Source organism: Sapajus apella, unplaced genomic scaffold (genome assembly GCF_009761245.1).
Source record: "Sapajus apella isolate SASKATOON/1434 unplaced genomic scaffold, GSC_monkey_1.0 scaffold2, whole genome shotgun sequence".
Taxonomy (NCBI): domain Eukaryota; kingdom Metazoa; phylum Chordata; class Mammalia; order Primates; family Cebidae; genus Sapajus; species Sapajus apella.
The window spans coordinates 58,733,862-58,756,714 of record NW_022436942.1 but is presented as its reverse complement, the minus strand read 5'-3'; the positions used below and the strand labels follow the sequence as shown (position 1 = coordinate 58,756,714).

The 22,853-nt window shown below is 36.3% G+C and overlaps 1 protein-coding gene across 6 annotated transcripts in view; it reads right to left on the bottom strand.

The window, feature by feature from the left end:
- SCYL2 (SCY1 like pseudokinase 2) overlaps positions 1 to 22,853 on the bottom strand; it is a 68,861-nt gene that overhangs the window by 29,680 nt on the left and 16,328 nt on the right. For 5 of the 6 annotated variants that reach the window (XM_032298829.1, XM_032298869.1, XM_032298840.1 and 2 more), the window contains 3 exons: positions 15,820 to 15,977; positions 11,830 to 11,974; positions 1,159 to 1,308 (listed from right to left, as the gene is read on the bottom strand). In XM_032298829.1, coding sequence (XP_032154720.1) covers positions 1,159 to 1,308; positions 11,830 to 11,974; positions 15,820 to 15,977 — 453 coding nt within the window. The remainder of the gene's footprint in view (positions 1 to 1,158; positions 1,309 to 11,829; positions 11,975 to 15,819; positions 15,978 to 22,853) is intronic. The other variant, XM_032298878.1, reaches the window with a different exon arrangement.

Sequence of the window (22,853 nt, the reverse complement as noted above, 5' to 3'; positions counted from 1 at the left end):
AAATGCCACCACACCTTCAAACCCCAAATTCCCAAGTCACCAAATGCAAAAAAGTTCATACAACAAACTGAGAAATAACTGTTACAACTGAGATTACTGGAGTCTCTTCCAGAAGATAAATTATCAATGTAATATCTAATATGAACATGTGAAGGTCTGGCTCATGTTTTATGATACACCAGCTGCAAAAGTTGTATGAGCTCAGATAGAGACTGTTGCTTGAAATTTGTTCTTTCACTAACTAGCTATGTGATTTAGTTAAAAAGTTCAAAAGATTGTGGTAAGGATTAAACAAATGTGTGGAAGTTTGACATAGCATAGTCTATGACCCATTAATGGAATATATTCATCCAATACTAGTTAGTTCTTATTACCTTAAAAATGGCTGTTCAAATTACAAATCTTAGGTCAAATCACGGACCCTCTAACAACTATATATAATAAAAACCTAAAATACAACATAAGGTGCCATATCACCAGATCTTCTATGCCATGCAGACCCAGTCAACACAAAACAGAATTGATATAATGCAGTATTTCTCTAAGTATAAATAGGCAGGTATCCTAATCATTAAGAAAAGGTGCTTTGGAAGCAGAAAGGCTGGGTTCAAATTCTGGCTCTATCACTTACCATCTACCTAATTTTAGGCAGGTTTTCGAAAAATTCTCTAAGCCTACTTATCTGTATTATTCTATACCACACTGAATCATTGTGAGGGTTAAACAAATAAAGAAAGTGCGTGGAAAAGTATTTCGATAAGAACATTAGCTATTGCTATTGCTGTTATTATGCTCCCTAAAGAATATTTCATGATCCAGTAAACTGGGGAAACACTTCTAGAGAGTCACATGTGTTATTACATTTGACATTCTGAGGAAAAAAAAAAAAACCCTATTTAACCTAATAGTTCTTAAATTTATTTAACTCTGGCATCCTTTCCTCAAGTAACATTAAGTACTGTGGAAGTAATGTGCCAAAGAATACTTATAGGTGCAATTAACACTAGAAATCTTCTACAAGGCTGTACATCTAAACATACCACTGTACCACATAGCCTATTTCCATGCATTTATAAGGCTTATAACATCTCTAGTCCATTCCAGATGTAATCAACATTTCCCTGGCCTTAAAAATTATAAGACTAAAACTTTCATTACCTCTTGTTCAGAAGGATTGGTTGATGATACACAAAAATCAAAACCCATTATTTTCCAGGCCCCACTTTTATTCAAAATTATATTTTCAGGAGTAATATTTCCATGTACCATTTTCACACTGCTATGCAAGAATGACAATCCTTCAGAAACCTGTAAATGGAAAAAAACAGACATTTTACACTAACTAAAACTCCTTTCAATTACAATAAAATGTCTCATCAAAATCATAACTATTGCTACTCCTCCCAATAAAATTTTTGCACGTCAGCTAAAAGATCAACTTTCATCATAAATACCAAAGTAATGATGTAGTTAATTGCCAGAACAATCTGACCATAAGTGAGAAAAACCAAGTTATAAAACCAGAGTAAAGATATTAAGTTCCTTCCTATAAGAATATAAGCAGAAAAAAAGATAAAGCATCCTCTGATGTCCAAATTTATTCAGTTCCTGAGTTTGAAAAGGGAGGGAATCTTTGATTCTTAAATTGCAGATAGTGAGTATTAAGATTCTTATATACTTACACTTCAAATTGAAATTCAGGTTCCCTAAATAGTATTATGCTCAGTTTTCAAATATTCAACTGAAGTTCACTTATTCGCTTATCTCACACTGGATTAACATTTAATTTTTATATTTGTCCCTGACATCAACACGGAATGTGACAAGCAAAACTAAAAGTTAGAGTTCTGTTTCCAAGGAGTAGCTTTTAGCAAGCCAATGCACCTTGATTTCCAGGACTTTAACATACATTCCAAAGAAAACATATGAATGGCCAATAAACACATGAAAAGATGCTCAAAGTCACTAATCATTAGGGAAATGCAAATCAAAAGCACAATAAGCTATCACTTTACACCCACAAGGATGGCTACTATTTAAAAAAAGAAAAAATCCAGGCTGGGCCCAGAGGCTCACGCCTGTAATCCCAGCACTTTGAGAGGCCGAGGCGGGCGGATCACCTGAGGTCAGGAGTTTGAGACCAGCCTCTTGGCGAAATCCCATCTCTACTAAAAACGAAAAATTAGCTGGGCGTGGGACTAGTAGTCCCAGCCACTCAGGAGGCTAAGACAGAAGAATCATTTGAATCTGGGAGGTGGCGGTTGTAGGTAGCTGAGATCACACCACTGACACAGAGCAAGACTCCGTCTCAAAAAAATAAAAGAAAATAAAAATAAAAAAAGAAAATCCACATCTTTACATGCCATGGGATAATTAGAGCGAGAGAGAGAAAATATAACAACTGCTGGTCAGGATATGGAGAAATTAGAATCTTTGTGCTCTGTTGGTGAGAATATAGGTGCTATGGAAAACAGTGTAACCGTTCCACCCAAAATTAAAAATAGAATCACTGTATGATCCAACAATTCCACTTCTGGGTAGATACTACAAAGAACTGAAAGCTAGGTCTTAAAGAGATGTTTGCATACCCTTTTTCATAGCAACATTAACCAAAACAGCCAAAAAATAGAGGCAATTCAAGTGTCCATGGATAGGTAATTGGACACATAAGTTGTCTTCTTTTGAAATGTGTCTGTTCCTATCCTTCCCCCACTTTTTGATGGGGTAGACTTTTTCTTGTAAAGTTAAGTTCCTTGTAGATTCTGGATATTAGCCCTTTGTCAGATGGACAGATTGCAAAAGTTTTCTCCCATTCTGTAGATTGCCTGTTCATTCTGATGATAGTTTCTTTCTTTCTTTCTTTTTTTTTTGAGACAGTCTCGCTCTGTTACCAGGCTGGAGTGCAGCGGCACGATCTTGGCTCACTGCAACATCCACCTCCCGGGTTCAAGCAATTCTCCTGCCTCAGTCTCCAGAGTAGCTGGGACTACAGGCACGCACCACCATGCCCAGCTAATTTTTGTATTTTTAGTAGAGATGGGGTTTCACCATGTTGGCCAGGATGGTCTCAATCTCTTGACCTCGTGATCCGCCTGCCTCAGCCTCCCACAGTGCTGGGATTACACATGAGCCACCAAACCCAGCCTGATGAGAGTTTCTTTTGCTGTGCAACTCTTTAGTTTAATTAGATCCCATTTGTCAATTTTGGCTTTTGTTACCATTGCTTTTGGTATTTTAGTCATGAAGTCTTTGCCCATACCTATGTCCTGAATGGTAGCCTAGGTTTTCTTCTAGGGTTTTTACGGATTTAGGTCTTAAGTCTTTAATCCATCCTAATTTTTGTATAAGGTGTAAGGAATGGCATCCAGTTTCAGTTTTCTGGCATATGGCTAGCCAATTTTCCCAATGCCATTTATTAAATAGGGAATCCTTTCCCCATTGCTTGTTTTTTGTCAGATTTGTCAAAGATCAGATGGTTGTAGATGTATGGTGCTATTTTTGAGGCCTCTGTTCTGTTCCATTGGTCTATATATCTGTTTTTGTACTAGTACCATACTGTTTTGGTTACTGTAAACATGTAGTATAGTTTGAAGTCAAGTAGCATGATGCCTTCAGCTTTGTTCATTTTGCTTAGGATTGTCTTGGTTATACAAGACATTTTTTTGGTTCCTTAGAAATTTAAAGTAATTTTTTCTAATTCTGTGAAGAAAGTCAATGGTAGCTTAATGGGAATAGCATTGAATCTATAAATTACTTTGAGCAGTATGGCCATTTTCACAATATTGATTCTTCTTATCAATGAGCATGGAATATTTTTCCATTTTGTGTCCTCTCTGATTTCCTTAAGCAGTGGTTTGTAGTTCTCCTTGAAGCAGTCCTTCAGATTCCTTGTAAGTTGTATTCCTAGGTATTTTATTCTCTTTGTAGCAATTGTGAATGGGAGTTCACTCATGCTTTGGCTCTCTGTTATTAGTGTATAGGAATGCCTGTGATTTTTGCATATTAATTTTGTATCCTGAGATTTTGCTGAAGTTGCTTATCAGCTTAAGGAGATTCTGGGCTGAGACAATGGGGTTTACTAAATATACAATCATGTCATCTGCAAACAGAGACAACGTGACTTTCTCTCTTCCTATTTCTTTCTTTCTCCTGCCTGATTGCCCTGGCCAGACCTTCTAATACTATGTTAAATAGGAGTGGTGAAAGAGGGCACCTTTTCCTTGTACCAGTTTTCAAAGGGAATGCTTCCAGCTTTTGCCCATTCAATATGATACTGGCTGTGGGTTTGTCATAAATAGCTCTTATTATTTTGAGATACATTCCATCAATACCTAGTGTATTGAGAGTTTTTAGCATGAAGGGGTGGTGAATTTTATCGAAGGCCTTTTCTGCACCTATTGAGATAATCATGTGGTTTTTGTCATTGGTTCTGTTTTTGTGATGAATTATGTTTATTCATCTGTGTATGGTGAATCAGCCTTGCATGCCAGGGATGAGGCTGACTTGGAGTGGTGGATAAGCTTTTGGGTGTGCTGCTCAAATACTCAATAACATACTGGATTTGGCCATTACGTTATTGAGGATTTTCGCATCAATATTCATCAGGGAGATAGGCCTGAAATTTTCTTTTTTTGTTGTGTCTCTGCCAGGTTTTCATATCAGGATGATACTGGCCTCATAAAATGAGTTAGAGGTAGGAGTATCTCTTTTTCTATTGTTTGGAATAGTTAGCTAGCAGTCTACCAATTTTTTTAATCTTTTCAAAAAACCAGCTCCTGGATTCATTGATGTTTCGAAGGGTTTTTCTTGTCTCTATCTACTTCAGTTCTGCTCTAATCTGGTTTTTCTTGTCTTCTGCTATCTTTTGAATTTGTTTGTTTTTGCTTCTCTAGTTCCTTTGTGATGTTAGGGTTTCGATTTTAGATCTTTCTTGCTTTCTACTATAGGCATTTAGTGCTATAAATTTCCATTTAAACACTGCTTTCTCTGTGTCACAGAGATTCTGGCACATTGCGTCTTTGCTCTCATTGATTTCAAATAACTTTATTTCTGCCTTAATTTTGTTATTTACCCAGTAGTCATTCAGGAGCAGATTGTTCAGTTTCCATGTAGTCGTGCAGTTTTAAGTGAGTTTCTTAATCCTGAGTTCTAACCTGATTGCACTGTTGTCTGAGAGACTGTTATGATTTCCATTCTTTTGCATTTGCTGGGGAGTATTTTACTTTCAATTATGTGGTCAATTTTAGAATAAGTGTAATATGGTGCTGAGGAGAATGTATATTCTGTTGATTTGGGGTGGAGAGTTCTGTAGATGTCTGTTAGGTCTACTTAGTCCAGAGCTGAGTTCAAGTCCTGAATCTCCTTGTTAATTTTCCATCTCATTGATCTGTCTAATATTGACAGTGAGGTGTTAAAATCTCCCACTATTATCGTGTGGGAGTCTAAGTCTCTTGGTAAGTTTCTAAGAACTTGCTTTATGAATCTGGGGGCACCTGTATTAGGTGCATATATATTTAGGATAGTTAGCTTTTCTTGTTGCATTGATCCCTTTACCATTATGTAATGTCCTTCTTTGTCCTTTCTGATCTTTGTTGTTTTAAAGTCTGTTTTGAAAACGACTAGGATTGCAACCCCTGCTTTTTTTTGCTTTCATTTGCTCAGTGTCCTTTATTTTGAACCAGTGTGTGTCTTTCCACATAAGATGGGTCTCCTGAATACAGCACACCAATGGGTCTTGACTCTTTATCCAATTTGCCAGTCTAAAATCTTTTAACCAGGGCATTTAGCCCATTAACATTTAAAGTTAATATTGTTATGTGTGAATTTGATCCTGTCATTTTGATGCTAGCTAGTTATTTTACCTGTAGACAGTGGGTGCAGCCCATGGAGGGGGAGCCGAAGCAGGGAGGGGTGTCACCTTACCAGGAAAGTGCAAGGGCTCAGGGAACTCCCTCCCCTAGCCAAGGTAAGCTTTGAGGGACTGTGCTGTAAGGGACTGTGCTGTAAAGCCTAGGTACTATGCTTTTTCCACAGTTTTCACAACCCACAGACCAGGAGATTCCCTCGGTTGCCTACACCACCAGGGCCCCAGGTTTCAAGCACAAAACTGGGTGGGCCTTTGGGCAGACACCGAGCTAGCTGTAGGATTTTTCTTTTTCAAACCCCAGTGGCACCAGGAATGCCAGTGGGACAGAACTATTAATTCCTCTGGAAAGGGGACTGAAGCCAGGGAGCCAAGTGGTCTTGCTCAGCAGATCCCACCCCCTCAGAGCCCAGCAAGCTAAGATCCACTGGCTTGAAATTCTTGCTGCCAGCACAGCAGTCTGAAGTTGACCTGGGAAGCTTGAGCTCGGTGGGGGGAGGAGCATCTGCCATTACTGAGGCTTGAGTAGGCAGTTTTCCCCTTATGGTGTAAACAAAGCTGCCTGGAAGTTCAAACTGGGTGGAACCCACTGCAGTGCCACCAAGCTGCACCTCAAAGCTGCTGTAACCAGACTGCCTCTCTAGATTCCTTCTCTCTGGGAAGGGCATCTCTGAAAGAAAGGCACAGCCACAGTCAGGGGCTTATAGATAAAACTCTCATCTCTCTAGGACAGAGCATCTAGGTGAAGGGGCAGCTGTGGGCACAGCTTCAGCAGACTTAAACGTTCCTGCCTGCTGGCTCTGAAGAGAGCAGCAAATCTCCCAGCACAGCCCTCAAGCTCTGCTAAGGGAAACACTACCTCCTCAAGTGGGACCCTGACCCCCATGCCTCCTGACTAGGAGATACCTCCCAGCAGGTGTCGACAGACACCTCATACAGAACAGCTCTAGCTGGCAGCTAGTGGGTGTCCCTCCGACACAAAGCTTCCAGAGGAAGGAACAGGCAGCAATATTTGCTGTTCTGCAGCCTCAGCCCATGATACCCAAGCAAACAGAGTGTGGAATGGACCTCCAGCAAACTCCCACAGACCTGCAGCAGATAGATAAATCCGTGAAGATAAGGAAAAACCAGTGCAAAAAGGCTGAACATTCCAAAAACCAGAATGACTCTTCTCCTCCAAAGGATCACAACTCCTCACCAGCAAGGAAAAAAACAGAACATAGATTGAGTTTGATGAATTGACAGAAGTAGGCTTCAGAAGGTGGGTAATAACAAGCTCCTCTGAGCTAAAGGAGCATGTTCTAACACAATGCAAGGAAACTAAGAACCTTGAAAAAAGGTTAGAGGAATTGCTAACTAGAATAAGCAGGTTAGAGAAGAACATAAATGACCTGATGGAGCTCAAAAACACAACACGAGAACTTTCTGAAGCATAAACAAGTATCAATAGCCAAATTGATCAAGCAGAAGAATGGATAGCAGAGATTGACGATTAACTTAATGAAGCCAAACTTCAAGACAAGATTAGAGAAAAAAAGAATGAAAAGGGACAAACAAAGCCTCCAAAAAATATGGAACTATGTGAAATGACTAAACCTATGTTTGACTGGTATACCCGAAAGTGACGGGGAGAATGAAACCAAGATGGAAAACACTCTTCAGGATATTATCCAGGAGAACTTCCCCAACCTAGCAAGACAGGCCAACGTTCAAATTCAGGAAATACAGAGAACACCACAAAGATACTCCTCAAGAAGAACAACCCCAAGACATATATTCACCAGATTCACCAAGGTTGAAATGAGGGAAAAAATGTAAGGCAGCCAGAGAGAAAGGTCAGGTTACCCATAAAGGGAAGCCCACCAGATTAACAGCAGATCTCTCTGAAGAAACCCTGCAAGCCAGAACAGAGTGGGGTCCAATATTCAAAATTCTTAAAGAAAAAAATTTTCAACACAAAATTTCATATCCAGCCAAACTAGACTTCATAAGTAAAGGAGAAATAAAATTCTTTATAGACAAGCAAATACTGAGAGATTCTGTCACCACCAGGCCTGCCTTACAACAGCTCCTGAAGGAAGCACTAAATATGAAAAGGAAAAACTGGTACCAGCCACTGCAAAAACATACCAAATTGCAAAGGACTGCAATTTCTATACAACTCTTAGTGCTGTGCTGGGCTTAGAGCCAACTGATCAGGATGGCAAGTGTCCTAGGAATACCTAGGCAGAAAACAGCTGGGACAGATAAGGGAGTGGTTGCACCACCCCTCCCCTACCCCAGGCAATGAAGCTGGCAGCAACAAAAGTGTCTCCTTCTATCTGAGGAGAGGAGAGGACAGTGAAGCATAAAAAGGATTTTGTCTTGCATCTTGGATAGCTCAGCCACAGTAGAATACATCACCAGGCAGAGTCTTTAAGGGCCCCAATCTAGGCACTAGCTCATGGATAATATTTCTAGACAAACCTAGGCCAAAGGGGAACCACTGCCTCAAAGGGAAGGACGCAGTCCTGGAGGAATTCATCATCTGCTGACTAAAGAGCCATCAGGCCCTGAATAACCAATAGCAATACCCAGGTAGTACGCCATGGGCCTTAGGCTGTGCTGGCTCCAGGGCTGTGACCCAGCACATTTCCAGCTGTGGTGGCTATGGTGAGACTCCTTTTATTTGAGAAAGTGGAGGAAAAGCAAAGGGAACTTTGTCTTGCATCTTAGGTACCAGCTTGGCCACAGCAGGGAAGAGCACCAAGTGGGCTCTTGATGTGCTTAAGTCCAGGCCTAGGCTCTTGACAGAAATTCTGGACAGATGTTCCAGACAGAAAATCAACAACGAAACATCTGACTTAATTTGGACCACAGACCAAATGGACCTAATAGATACTTACAGAACATTTCAACCAATGGCTACATAATACACATTGTTTTCAAAGAATTTTTGAGTAATACCCTACAAGCACAGGTAACCGAAGCAAAAATATGGACAAATGGGATCACATCAAGTTAAAAACTTGTGCACATCAAATGAAATAAACAACAAAGTTAAGAGACAAACCACAGAATGGGAGAAAATATTTGCAAACTACACATCTGACAAGGGATTAATAATCAGAATATACAAGGAGCTCAAACAACTCTATTTAAAAAAACCTAATAATCTGATCAAAAATGGGCAAAAGAGTTGTACAGACATTTCTCAAAAGAAGACATACAAATGGCAAACGGGTATAAGAAAAGGTGCCCCAAGAACAATCATCAGAGAAACACAAATCAAAACTACAATGAGATATCATCTCACCCTAGTAAAAATACCTTCATACAAAAGACAGGCAATAACAAATGCTGGAGAGGATGTGGAGAAAAGGGAACCCTCATACACTGTTGGTGGGGATGTAAATTAATGCAAACACTATGGAGAACAATTTGGAGGTGGCTCGAAAAACTAAAATTTGAGCTACCATACAATCTAGCAATCCTACTCCTAGGTATATACTCTTAAAAAAAAAAAAAAAAAAAAGGAAGTATAGCAAAGAGATACCTGTACTCCATGTTTGTGGCACACCTATTCACAATAACCAACATTTGGAGGCAAACTAAGTGTCCATCAACAGATAAATGGATACAGAAAATATGGTACATATACACAATGGAGTACTACTCAGTCATAAAAAAGAATGAGATCCCGTCATTTGCAACAACATGGATGGAACTGGGGGTCATTATGTTAAGCAAAATAAGTCAGGGACCAAAAGACAAACTTCGAATGTTCTCACTTATTTGTGGGGGTTAAAAATCAAAACTGAACTCATGGAGACGGAGAGTAGAAGGACGGTTATCAGAGGCTGGGAAGGGTAGCTTCGGGAGGTGGGGGAAAGTAGGGATGGTTAACGGGTGCAAAAAAAAAATAGTAAAAATAAACAAGACCTTGAATTTGCTAGCACAACAGGGTGACTACAGTCAATAATAATTCAGTTGTACATTTAAAAATAACTAAAAGAGTATAATGGATTGTAACACAAAGGATAAATGCTTGAGGAGATGTCCCATTTTACATAATCCAATTATTATGCCCTGCATGCCTGTATCAAAGTATCTCATGTATAAGTATATATACCTACTATGTACCCACAAAAATTAAAAATAATTTTAAAAAATGGTTAAGACAATATTTTGCCACAATTCTTTAAAAACATATAGTTAAGATATAAGATAAGCCACAGATTGGGAAAAAAATATTTGAAATTTACATACTGTGTCCACACATTAGTGAATAAAAAAACAACCCACTCAAAAAATGGACAAAATATCTGAATAGATATTTCACCTAAAAAGATATTCAGATGCCAAAGAAGCATATGAAAAGGTGCTTGCTATCATTATGAATCAGAGAAATACAAATCAAAAGCACTATGAGATACTACTGCACACCTGTGAGAATGACCGATAGATGCTAAAGAGACCAACCATACCAGATTTTGGCAAGGATGTGAAGAAAATGGAATTCTCATATGCTGCTGGTAGAAATGTAAAATGGCACAACCACTATGGAAAACAGTTATCATTTTCTTAAAAAGTGAATCATACACATGCCATTTTATCTAGCCATTCTTCTCCCAAGTACTTGGTTAATCAAGAGAAATCAATGTGTATGTTTATACAAAAAAACTTGTATGTAAATGTTCTTAGCAGCTTTATGCACAATAGCCAACAACTAGAAACAACCCAAATATTATTAACAGGCAAATGGACTAACTGTGGTATATTCATACAATGAACTACTCAGCAATAAAAAAAAATCAACTATTGATACACACAACACGTGAATCTCAAATAATTATGTTGGTTAAAAAAAGGCCGAAGAAGAATAGGTACCATATGATTCCACTTACAAAATTCTAGAAAATGCAAATCTATCCATAGTGATAGAAATCAGGTCAGTGACTTCCTGAGACAAGGGAGAGAAAAACTGCAGAAGCAGGATGGAGGGATTACAAGGGGTATGAGGAAGCTATTGGGGGTGATGGATATATGCAATATCTTGATTGTGGTGATGGTTTCACAGGTAAATATATGTCGAATTTCACATACTTTGAATATGTGTAGTTTACTTTATGCCAATTATATCTTAATAAAGCTGTTAAAACATGATAAAATAAAGTCTGCCCCAAAGGAACTTAGAATCTACTACAAACATTTATTCTATGGAGCTGAAGATACTATTATTATTACTATTTTAAAGAAGGGCTCTCACTCTGTCACTCAGGCTGGAGTGCAGTAGTACCATCATAGCTGCATCCTCAACCTCACAAACTCAAGCAATCCTCTCCTGTCTCAGCCTCCTGGGTAGCTGGGACCACAGGTGCATGCCACCATGCCCGGCTAATTAAAAAAATTTTTTTTTGTAGAAAGAAGGTCTTACTATGTTGCCCAGGATTGTCTAGAACTCCTGAGCTCAAGTGATCCTCCCTCCTCAGCTTCCCAAAGTGCAGAGATTACAGGCATAAGTCACCAGAGTCAGGCTGGAAGATATTATTTTGGTAAGCAGGGAAAGGAAAATCTGAAAAAGTGGGCATATATAAAAAGGCTAACAATACCTCTTGATATCCACTAAGTAAATTCCTTAAAGATAAAGTGTTTGTTTTTATCAAATACTTTATTTCAATTGAATGTTTTATGAAATTTATTCACATAGTTAAAATTCAAAAGAATCAAAAGGAACCCACTCCATCCATCAGCCAATAAGTGACCCCAAAAAGGTTACCAATGTTATCAGTTTGATGTATTTAAAATATCATTTAAGCCTAACAACAAACTGCAGAAAAAATTTCTAGAACATAGGAATGATGATTAAATTACTAAGAAGAACCAAAAGTTTACATAAAGTAGTTTTACATGATAATAAGTCTGAAATGCCAAAACCAATTTTAAAGGAAAAAACTCTTTTTTATATGTTGAATAAAAATACATACCTGAAGCAAACCATATTTGGTTTCTACATCATAAAGTTTATAATCCTTAATATCTGGAGATATAGGGGAAGGCAGATTTTCCCAGTTACCAAGAACATTGGCTAAACTGGCAAAAACTGGTTCTGTACAAAATGCCAAGCAATCCCTGTTTTAAAAAAGAAAAAGTTATTTACTATCATATTATTATACATTATCAAAATCAAATATACATAAATTCATGCTCCTATTAAACTGTCAATAAGAAGATAGACTATCTTTACATTTGTTAATTTCAGCATAGACCTAATATACCTAAGCCAACAAGTTAGAAGCCTTTGCATATAAATTATACTGTATGTCTTTTAAACTAAGTGTTGTGATAATTGCAATACATTTTTTAAAACTTAAAAGTGAGAAAATAAAACACTATTTCAACCATCCTGTTTAAATGACTGGTATTCTTTATGAAAAACCAATAAACTAATTCAAAATACTGTTACATTATACCTATGGTATTATCCTTATTTATAAATTTCAGAATACGCTCAAAGAAACTTCCACATTTCCCGCAGATGCTTCTGGAATAGGAGTAGTCAGGAAGAAAGACAAGGCAAAGCTAGCTCCAGTAGCCCAGTTTCCATTTCACAAAGAAGCTTTGCTTTTTATCTATTTTATATATCATTTTGAAAGGTGTCACAGAAATTAAATTTTTTAATTACTAATCTTTCATGTACAAGAAAATTTATAAACTCGGAAAATGTTAGATATTAACATTCAATGGTCTTACAGAGTAATGATCAAGAGCTCAGGCTCTGAAGACAGATACCTGACTTTAAGTCCCTGCATTCCTATGTACTATCTTGGTAACAATGGACACTACTGTTCTGAGCCTCATTTTGCCCCTTTGTAAAATGATGATAACAGACCCACCTTCAAGGGTTACTGTAAAGATCAAATGAGAAAAATCATGTAAAATACATACAGCATGTAAGCGCAATAAGCTTGCTATTATAATTACCAAGCATTTGCCATTCAATCCCTACCATTTTAGGCCTTTGGCTTTAGGCTCTGGCAATGAAGAACTACAAATTAGTACAGTAATACGGCTATATACCAAGCTTCTGGGCCTGGGTAGTAACGGTTAAATGGCAGTTATGCCCTTTAACAGATGTTTCATCTGTTCCAATACCTGCATAACTCTTCTTCTGCCTTATATCTGTTTTTCAGATGAGAGCATATGAAGAAGCTTAGTACATAATAAAAACAGAGCTTAGGTTGAAGGAAAGAAAGGGTTACACTGTCCTGCCTGCTCAGCATCATCAAGGAAGCTACCTTGTTCTGTACTCCCAACACTTAGCTCATTAACACAATGGACCATAAGGCATGCTTTTGTTGAACTGTACTGTTACAAAAAAAAAAAAAAAATACTGGCTTATAGACTCACAGAGTCTTCTCTGCTGGGTCCCTCTGAATCTATTTTTTAGCTTCCAAAATGTCATCCTACTAAAATTATTGAATGTTACTAACAACCTCTCACTGGTCAAATGTAATGTATTCTTCTCTGTCTTTATTTTCTTTTTTATTCTCTGTTCCCCAGTGTTAGTGGGCACTTTTTTCCTTCCTTTTGCTTCCATGACACGCTGCCAATTCTCCTGCCATATGACAATATTCCTTCTAATTTTTTTTCTTTGGCTCTTGTTTTCCCTACATTTCAAGGTTCTTTCCTCAGTATGCTCCTTTTACTCAGACCCTTGAAAAACTCACTTTTTTTTTTTTCAGGTTTTAATTGCTGCCTGTATGTGACTCGCCCCCCATAAACATCACCAACTCTGGATTTTCATCTGAATTACTCTTTCTATAGTGCACTTCCTTTAATTCCAGTGTCATTTCAATATTATTAATTTGTTAAAAACTAGAAGTTCTCTTTTTCTTCCCTAAAGTGTCCCTATTTCTTAACAATGCTACCACAATTTTTACAGCGTAACAATTATGATATCTTAAAGTAATCTTTGAATTTTCTTTCTTCATGATTGCCAATAAATTCCTAATTCTATAATATTTAAGTCACCATACAAAAGGCTGCAAGGACACAGAAAAGGATAACTCATAGTCCTTCTCTCTTCAAGAGACCTGAAATGTAATTATGAGATATAAGACATGTAAATATAGCACAAAATAACAAGGATGGGTAGGATTCTAACAGGTGACACTAGAGACACTGATAGAAAACACTTCAGAGGAAATAGCACCAACAAATAAAGAGTCAGCAAAGTGTAGGATAAATGGGAAAAAAAAAACCAGTCTACTTTGGGATACAGGATTCACAACAGTATTAACATTAAGAGACAGAAACTATAGTGTTCTGGGTTTATCCATGAAAAGAAAGGCAATAAAAAATATTTTTATGACAAGAGACATATGAGCAAGCCAGGTGCAGTGGCATGCACCTGTAGTCCCAGCTACTTGAGAGGCTGAGGCAGGAGGATCACTCAAGTTCAGGAGTTCAAGGCAAGCCTGGGCAACAACAGCAAAACCTAACCCCAAAAATTAAAAAAGAAAAAGAAGAGGGCTGGCACAGTCGCTCACACCTGTAATGCCAGGGAGGATCACTTGAGGCCAAAAGTTTGAGATCAGAGTGGGTAACATAGCAATATCCCATCTCCACAAAACAAAAAAATGTATAATTAAAATTTTAAAATTAGCTGGGCATAGTAGCACACACTTGCAGTAGTCTACTTGGGAGGCTGAGGCAGGAGAATCACTTGAGCCTAGGAGTTTGAGGCTGCAGTGAGCTATGATGGTACTACTATAATCCAGCTTGGGCAAGAGCAAGACTCCATCTCGATCAATCAACTCATAAATGAGCATATTTTGGGTAGATAAAGCATGGTGTAGTAAAAAATAAAAACATGGACCCAGGAATCAGAAAGACAAAATCAATCCTAGCTCTGCCACTTAAAACCATATAGTTTCTTTGATCCTGTGTTCTATGTAATTGCAAGAATTAGATGAATTAAACAACATAAAGCATTTAGCATAGTTTTTCACATAGTAAATGTTTGTATTTTTCCTTTTAGGTTTAAAAAAAGATCTTGTGCCTTTGAAGGGTGAAAGGGTAGAAAGTGGGTTATTGAAGATCCGAAACTAAGAATTTTGCAGAAACTCAATATATAATAAAAGATAAAAGCAAAATTGTATAATTAAGGCAGATGGGACCTTCATCCCCCACAGCCTGGAACCCTGCTAGCTCTGTGTGGTCCACCTTCCCATTCTTCCCCTATCATTAAAAATCCTAAGGGCCACAGGACACAAATACCAAATGATCTGATTAAGATTTTCCGAATTAAGAGAGGGAAATACCGTTTGCTGAGAAAGAAAAAAGAAAGGCATACATTTTAGGTTATAAGTAATGTGGAAAAGGTTTATAAAGCTAGGGTGTCTAAAGGAATATTAAAAGTGCCACAAGCTTGAGGGTCCAGTTAAGATTACATAAATTTCATGTTCTTATCATTCTCTGTAACATTTCCCAAGCTCACCCTTGAGAAAAACAGATGGTAAAGTAACTGAGGGTTATGGACTGACATGCAGGGTATAGTAGAAGGTTAAATGTCTAAAACAGTAGTGGCACACACACAAAATTGGCCCCCAAAGCCTGTATCAATGAAAAGGAGACAAGAAATTCTAGCTCATTAGCAAGGACAGCTACTTTCAGGCAGGAACTGTGTTCTATACTCTTGCAACATCTATTTTGACTATTATAGTGATAAGCACAGGGTAGGCACTGAAGTACAGAATCATGGCAAAATTGAAGAAAGTCTTTATTAATACCGCAAAGAGAAACATATACACAGACAATGCAAATAAATTTTAGGGACAAAACTAATGCGTAAGAACTCAGCACTTAGAGTATAGAACTTTTTCACTGACAATACTTAGACAGATTTCAAATATAAAATTATTTTTAACTATTTGTTCTGGAAGTATACTATGTAAGTTTTTATAAAAATTTACCTGGATTCTTCTAAAGGATGCTGGACAGTAAGAAGTCGAGGGTGTCGAAGCCGAGTTAACTGTTGGACTCCTCGTTTTAGAGAATCAATGATTTGATCCTTCTCAAATTTTTGATATTTGTCAATCAGTTTTTTATCAAAGACAAAAACAGCCACTTCCTAAATAAAAAAATTATATAATTTTAGTCAAGAAATATAGAAAATAAAATTATATGAATGTCACAACAATATACAAATAAAAATAACTATGCCATAAAAATTTTAGCACTACTATAATACTTTTCTGACATCAAAGAGTTGGTTTCCTCATAATAGTAAATCTAAACATTTTAGAACGTATAAAACCTAGAGTCCTCATAATAGAGAACACAGGAAAAACCTTATCTTTGAATTCTGGTATCACAGGTACATATAAACTGCGTACAATCTGTTGTTTCCTGTGTAGTAAGCTCTTATAGAAGTAGAATTCAAAGAAATGTTTAAAAATTTAAAATGTAACTTACAATGATAATCCTGAAGAATACTACAAAATCTTGAAATGCTTTTTGAAAGAAAGGCTGTATGTCAGGGATACTTGTTTATAAGAAAAACTAATTTGTAAGTAACTTTTAACATATGAATAATCTATCTCATACCTTCCGATCCCCCATCTTGTTAGGGGCAGTAACTAAATGGTTGCTAGTACAGGGAGTTGCTCTCCCACCACCTCTCCTTGAATAAAGCACACATCCTCCTTACCATCTTCTTCCTTTCATTATCCTTCAGAAACCCAAGGAAAAAACAATTCTGATCTAGTTACCCTATCTTAATAAATGAATCAAAAAACAGCTATACTGATAGGTGATGTGTTAAGTCACTGATGTGTGTTCTCAGTAATAATGCAAAATAAACTGGAAGCAAAATTAGCAAAGAATGGTAGCCTTCCAAAATTCCTTCAAAGATTTTGAAAAACTCTTTCAGAATTTCTAAGTCTTTGAAAGCCTCAAATTAAACCTACTGTTGCTCAACTATCAATATCCAAGACAGTGTTTTTCTATTTTGTTCTCATTTTCTTCTCTTCTAATCATTTTCTTCTGTTCTGCATTTTTGCTACATTAGCATTATTATTTTCACAAGTTGGCCTGGCAACTCAATCATCCCACAGAGATTAACTGCAAAAAATCCAAACCAATAAATTTCTCAAAAATAACTTGGAAATTGAGGGTTCCTTATGTATATAAATGACTCGAAGAATTAGAGGAGTCTCTGAAAAGTGGCAACAAAAAGCAATTATTTAGTGCTGTAACTCAATTAAAACACAACATTCCCCCAAGCATTTGTGAACAAGGCAGCATTTACTATAATAAAACAACAGAGGATGTCTTTATACAGCACTCAGGACATTGGCATTAGATCAGAGGAGACTCTGAGTCAACTTCCCCTTCAACTGACCAGCTGCCTTTAGGCAAGTTTTCTCAACAGACAAAAAAAAAAGAATAAATAATAGTATGAATACCTCAAAGGACCACTGAAGAATAAGTGACACAGTAATATAGAAAGAACTTACTGTAATACCTGACATATTCAATTAATGTTAGCTAACATCGTTACACCACTAACATCAAGACCTGTATTTTGTTATTTTTCTGTTACTGATGAGTTTTCTGCTGACACACATCTGATCAATGTCACATATATGATCAACGATACATTCAAGACCAATGGTCAAGAATCATCTCTACCATCAAGGCAGAGATTCAATATCCTGTCAACTTGGTAAGCAATATTAATACATTAAGCTAAACAAAATGATGTGTTATAAACCTAATACCATTCCTATGTCACACAGAAATAAACATGCAGCATGAGTATAACAGTGATCAAGAGCCCAGTTTCCAGAGTCACACAAAGCTAAAAAGGAATTTCACTCCTGCCATTTATTATGTTGACCCTGAACTCAAACCTTAGTCATTGTTATTTTCAGAACAGTCATAAAAGGAATGAGATAAAAAATGAAAATATAATACATTCTACAGCTAAAGTTTCAGGCATTAGTCTACTAGAGAATCTTACAAATAAAGAAATTCCCAAGTCAACTATTTATATAGAAATAACAATAGACAGTATTTGCATATTTATATGTGCCAAGCATTGTGCTAAGTACTTTTCAAGAATTATTCCATTCCTTGCAGCAACTCTATGAGACAAATATTACATTAACTTTACAAATGAGATTGGATTGTTACGGAGAAGATAAATGTTTTCTAAGATTAAAAAAAGGCAAGTTTCAAACACAGCCCATAGGGCTATATTTTTAGCCAAGACATCATTCTGTCGCCCCAGGAATAACACAGGAAAAATACAGAACACCAAAGTAAAGTACAATGCATGACTTCAAGAAATAAAGCGGTCACTTAAACTGAGTAACAGCTTTAAATGGACTCATAAACACCTAATCTTAACTCCTGATCATTATGAGACACAGGACAATCAGGGGATAAGAGTTTTACATAATACTAATTTGAACTAAAAACAAATGACCTAAAACTTGAAGTTCCCATCTTGCCATTCATGTGTACAATCTTATTTTAGTAAGTCTTCTGCTATAACACATTTTATAAATGCATTTAATTTAAATGTTTCATGGCTGGTGTGGTGGCTCACACCTGTAATCCCAGCACTTTGGGAGGTCTGGGCACTCCAAAGGGCCTAGCCCTTTGGAGTCTGGGCAGCAGAGTGGGATTCCATCTCAAAAAATATGTAAATAAGTAAGTGTTTTATTTTTCAAGTCTTTTTTCTTTTTTTGAGACAGGGCATCTCACTCTATCACCCAGGCTGAAGTGCAGTGGCATAATCATGGCTCACTAAACCCCGACCTCCTGGTCTCAAGTGATCCTCTGACCTCAGTCTCCTGGGTAGTTGGGACCATAGGCGTGCACCACCAAGCCCGGTAAATTAAAAAAATTTTTTTAGAGACAAAGTCTCACCATGTTGCCCAGGCTGGTCTCAAACTCCTGGACTTAAGCAATCCTTCCAATTCAGCCTCCCAGAGTCTTGAGCCACCATGCTCAGCGTAAGATTTTTAAGTACATATATATAAAAAGAACCACATGAAATAGCTCTTGAGTTCTTGCAGTTTCACCACTTGTAAGGAGAAACACTATCATTCCCAAGAAAAAGAAAACACTGGCTGGGCATGGTGGCTCATGCTTGTAATCCCAATACTTTGTGAAAATGAGGTAGGAGGATGATTTGAAACCTGGGGCTTGAGACCAACCTGAGCAACACAGCAAGACACCACCTCTTAAAAAAAAAAACGAAAAGAAAAGGAAAAAACTCACAAAATTATCTCAGTCCATTGTTTTAAGTCAAAGATGACAGATTTCTAAATAAGTCTGAATAGGTTATCAACTGTCTTAAAAATATTTTCTCTTTGTTTCAGTTAGCTGATTAAAATCAACCAATGTTAACAAGGTTGTGTTGTTAATCCTCAGGCCTCATACTGACTTCCTAAAATAAAATTCTTATACTGTACAAAATCTTTCATCAGAATACACCATAATCTAATTTCTAACTTACATTTTTCTTTTACTACTTTTCTATACTACCCACTCTGCTAACACATATCACTTATGCAAAAGTCCAGTCACCTTATATATATTACAATCTTCTTGAAGAAACAATGTCTTATGTGTCTATCTACCACAGAACACAGCAGTTATACCTAGAAGATACTCAAATGTCTATTGCTTACTGATAGTAAATAAAGATAAGAAATTAATTAAGGCTTTCTATTATCATTTTTAATTAAAATATTTTTAACTTTTTATTAACAAGAATTTCAAATATACAGAAAAGATAAAATAGCACAATAATCCAGTATGTCTTCTGCTTAAGGTTCAACAAACTGTTAACTGTAGTTAAAATTTGAAGGTCTTTTAATACAAAAGTTATTAGATCAAAATATAAGCAATATATGGTATCCTATTCTTTATTTATTCATTGCATATTCTTTAAAAAACACTGGCAAACAAAGATATTTGCTAAAAGTATTTTTTCTTAGCCTAACTTTAAACAAAAAAGGTTATGAAAATATTCTAAAAAACTGTAGTATTTGTCACAATAGAGTATGTCCCATTTGATATAGACCTAATTTATAATTTGCAAAAGCGGCTTGTGAGCCAGACATGGTGACACATGCCTGTAAATCCCAGCTACTTGGGAGGCTGCGGTGGGAGGATTGCTTGAGCCCAGGAGGTCGAGGGTGTAGTAAGCTAAGGTTGTGCCTGTGAATAGCCACTGCACTACAGTCTGAGCAACATACTGAGACTCTCATCTTTGAAAAAAAAACAAAACAAAACAAAACAAAACCCAAAAAAGCTATTTTGCTTACTACAAAGTTGAACTGTTGCTAACAACATAGTTTTAAGTAGTAAAATTACATAAATTACATCATTTGTTGTAATGTGTCTAGGATTCTCTAAGAGCAATCACGACCTCCACTAATCTAACCCTCAGAGGCACCAGAGATGGTTTTTGAAACACAGATGTTCCCTGAGATCTCTATTTTATGGGCCCTTCATGATTGGCCGGTGGTAATTGTCAAGCATCACAGACTTCATTTTTCATCTGATTTTTGGATAATGTTCCTTCTTCAAAACAATAAAACAAAATCTAAACTTTTATTTACATTATAAAAAGTTGTTGAGAAGAATGAAAAATAAAAACATATACCTCTTAAAATCACTAGTCTATGATCATTTTTTGTCTAAGTGACATGACTTAGCATATTGGCTCTGCACGAGGGTTTCCTTTATTTTAAAACTATTAATCATTCTAATGTATTTATTATAATGTAATTATGCTTTTGTATATACAGTATTATATACAAATACTGGCATCTGGATAACACAATGAACATTTTGTAGTGAGGAAGCAATTATGTCCAACCCAATGTTTGGTAGAGTGGATATGAACAACAATTAGGTATTTATTATATAATAATCATTAGAAATCAATCAATCTTCATTATCCTCACAGAAACAGTCATTTCAATATAGGTGTTATGAAGCCCTTGAAGCAGGGCAAAAATACCAGGTCAACAAATACAACTTTTAAAGCAAATTAATGCAAAGCTATCTGAACTTTTTTTTTTTCCCCAAGAAAATAGGTCTACTGCAAAAGCAAATATAAAAGGTCATAATAAATGCAGGACACTAGAAGATTACTAATAAATGTTAAGCTAATCAATATTGAGGGGTAATTCCTCAACAACAGAGAATCTTACATCAGGATAAACAGAAATGCTTAAAAATAAATAAATGCTTAAATAGCCCAAGACCAGGTAAAATTACATATATAAACATATATACATTTTTTCAAGCATCTTCTCCCAAAATAATCTCTTAGAGTTTGGTATTTGATGGCTGAAATTTCAAAATGCAGAATTATTCTTCTACTTGAAAGGAGGTAAAAATTAAGGACATAGCTGACAGAAATTAGATGTATGTGGTGTTTTATTAGAAATTATTTAAACAAATTAGCAGACTTGATACTCACAATATTCCTATATAGTATTTCAATTTTTAAAGGACACACATGTATGTATCTATGTATGTATGTACATATATGGTAAACATTTCTCATTTATTACATATATAGCTTGGCCAAAAGAAAAATTTCCATCTTTAATGACTAATTTAAATAAAGTATAACTTAAAAATTAGCAGTCAATGAAATCCACCCAAGGGCATTTGTCTCAGAAATACCACTCAAGTAAATATTCATAATGAAGAACATAATATATATTGTTTGAAAAGAATATCTATATTCAAATGACCATTTTAAGCCTGAAAACATGAAACTGTGTAAAAAGACTAAATCAGTTAAAAAGCTATAATAGAACCATAATAGTATAAATTCTATGTCTGAATTATCTATCAGACATTTTTAAAGTTCAGAAAGAGGGGAGCAGGGAATATTTCACTGAATTTTCAAAAATTAAATAAACCCTCCACCCAGAATGTCTAAAATTAAAAATACATAACAAGCTTGGCAGAGATGTGAAGAAACTGTAACTGCTGCTGAAGTATACACTGGCACCACAATGGAAAAACTATTTGGCAATGAATACATACACTACAATCTAGCAATTCCATACCTAGGCAATGCATCCTACGTGCCAATGGCACATACAAGAATGTCTACAACTGTACTCTATCAATGAAAAGAAGAACTGCCTCATTCAACAACACAGATATAGCTTATCAATATACAACTAAAAAAAGGGAGTCAAATACAAGAGTACACACAATTCCATTTAAATAAAGTTCAAAACCAGGCAAAATTATTCTAGTGTTAAAGAACAGGATAGTGTTTATCCCTGGAGAGAAGGGGGTTATGTAAATCAATAACCTCCTCTGAATCTAGCACAAATTGCTTTTACAATCGGTTATTTAAGGGGAAAACAAAGGACATGAGTATTAATAGTGTTTTCTTTATTGATCTGAATGCTTAGAATGCTGGTTACATGGGTGTATTCACTGTGAGCATTTACCAAGCTGTACATTCATGACTTGTGCAATATTCTATAATATGTTGAACATAAGTTATTAAAAATAAGTTTATATATTAAAAATTAAGCAGACTACAAAATTTTATTTGTCTATTTTTTAAAGACAGTCTCACTACGTTGTCCATACTGGTCTCAAAGTCCTGAGCTAAAGAGGTTCTTTCACCTTGGCCTCCCAAAGTGCTGAGACTACAGGCATGAGCCACCATGCCCAACCAATACCACAATTTTTATTCTCTAAATATCACCTGGAGGTGTCTTTAGCATCCCTACTAAGATTTCAGAAAAAACAATAGTGAGAAACTAAGAGCTGCTTCTAAATGAACACTCAGAAAGGAAACTTCAATGATGCTTCAATGTCAAGGTGGTTAAGGACTTAGCTATTCTTTAAAAAATTAACCAGTAGTAAAGACAGGACACTCAGTTTTGACCCCTGCAAGTTGAAGGAGGCAAAAAAAAGAAAATTTGAACCTATCTCCACTGAG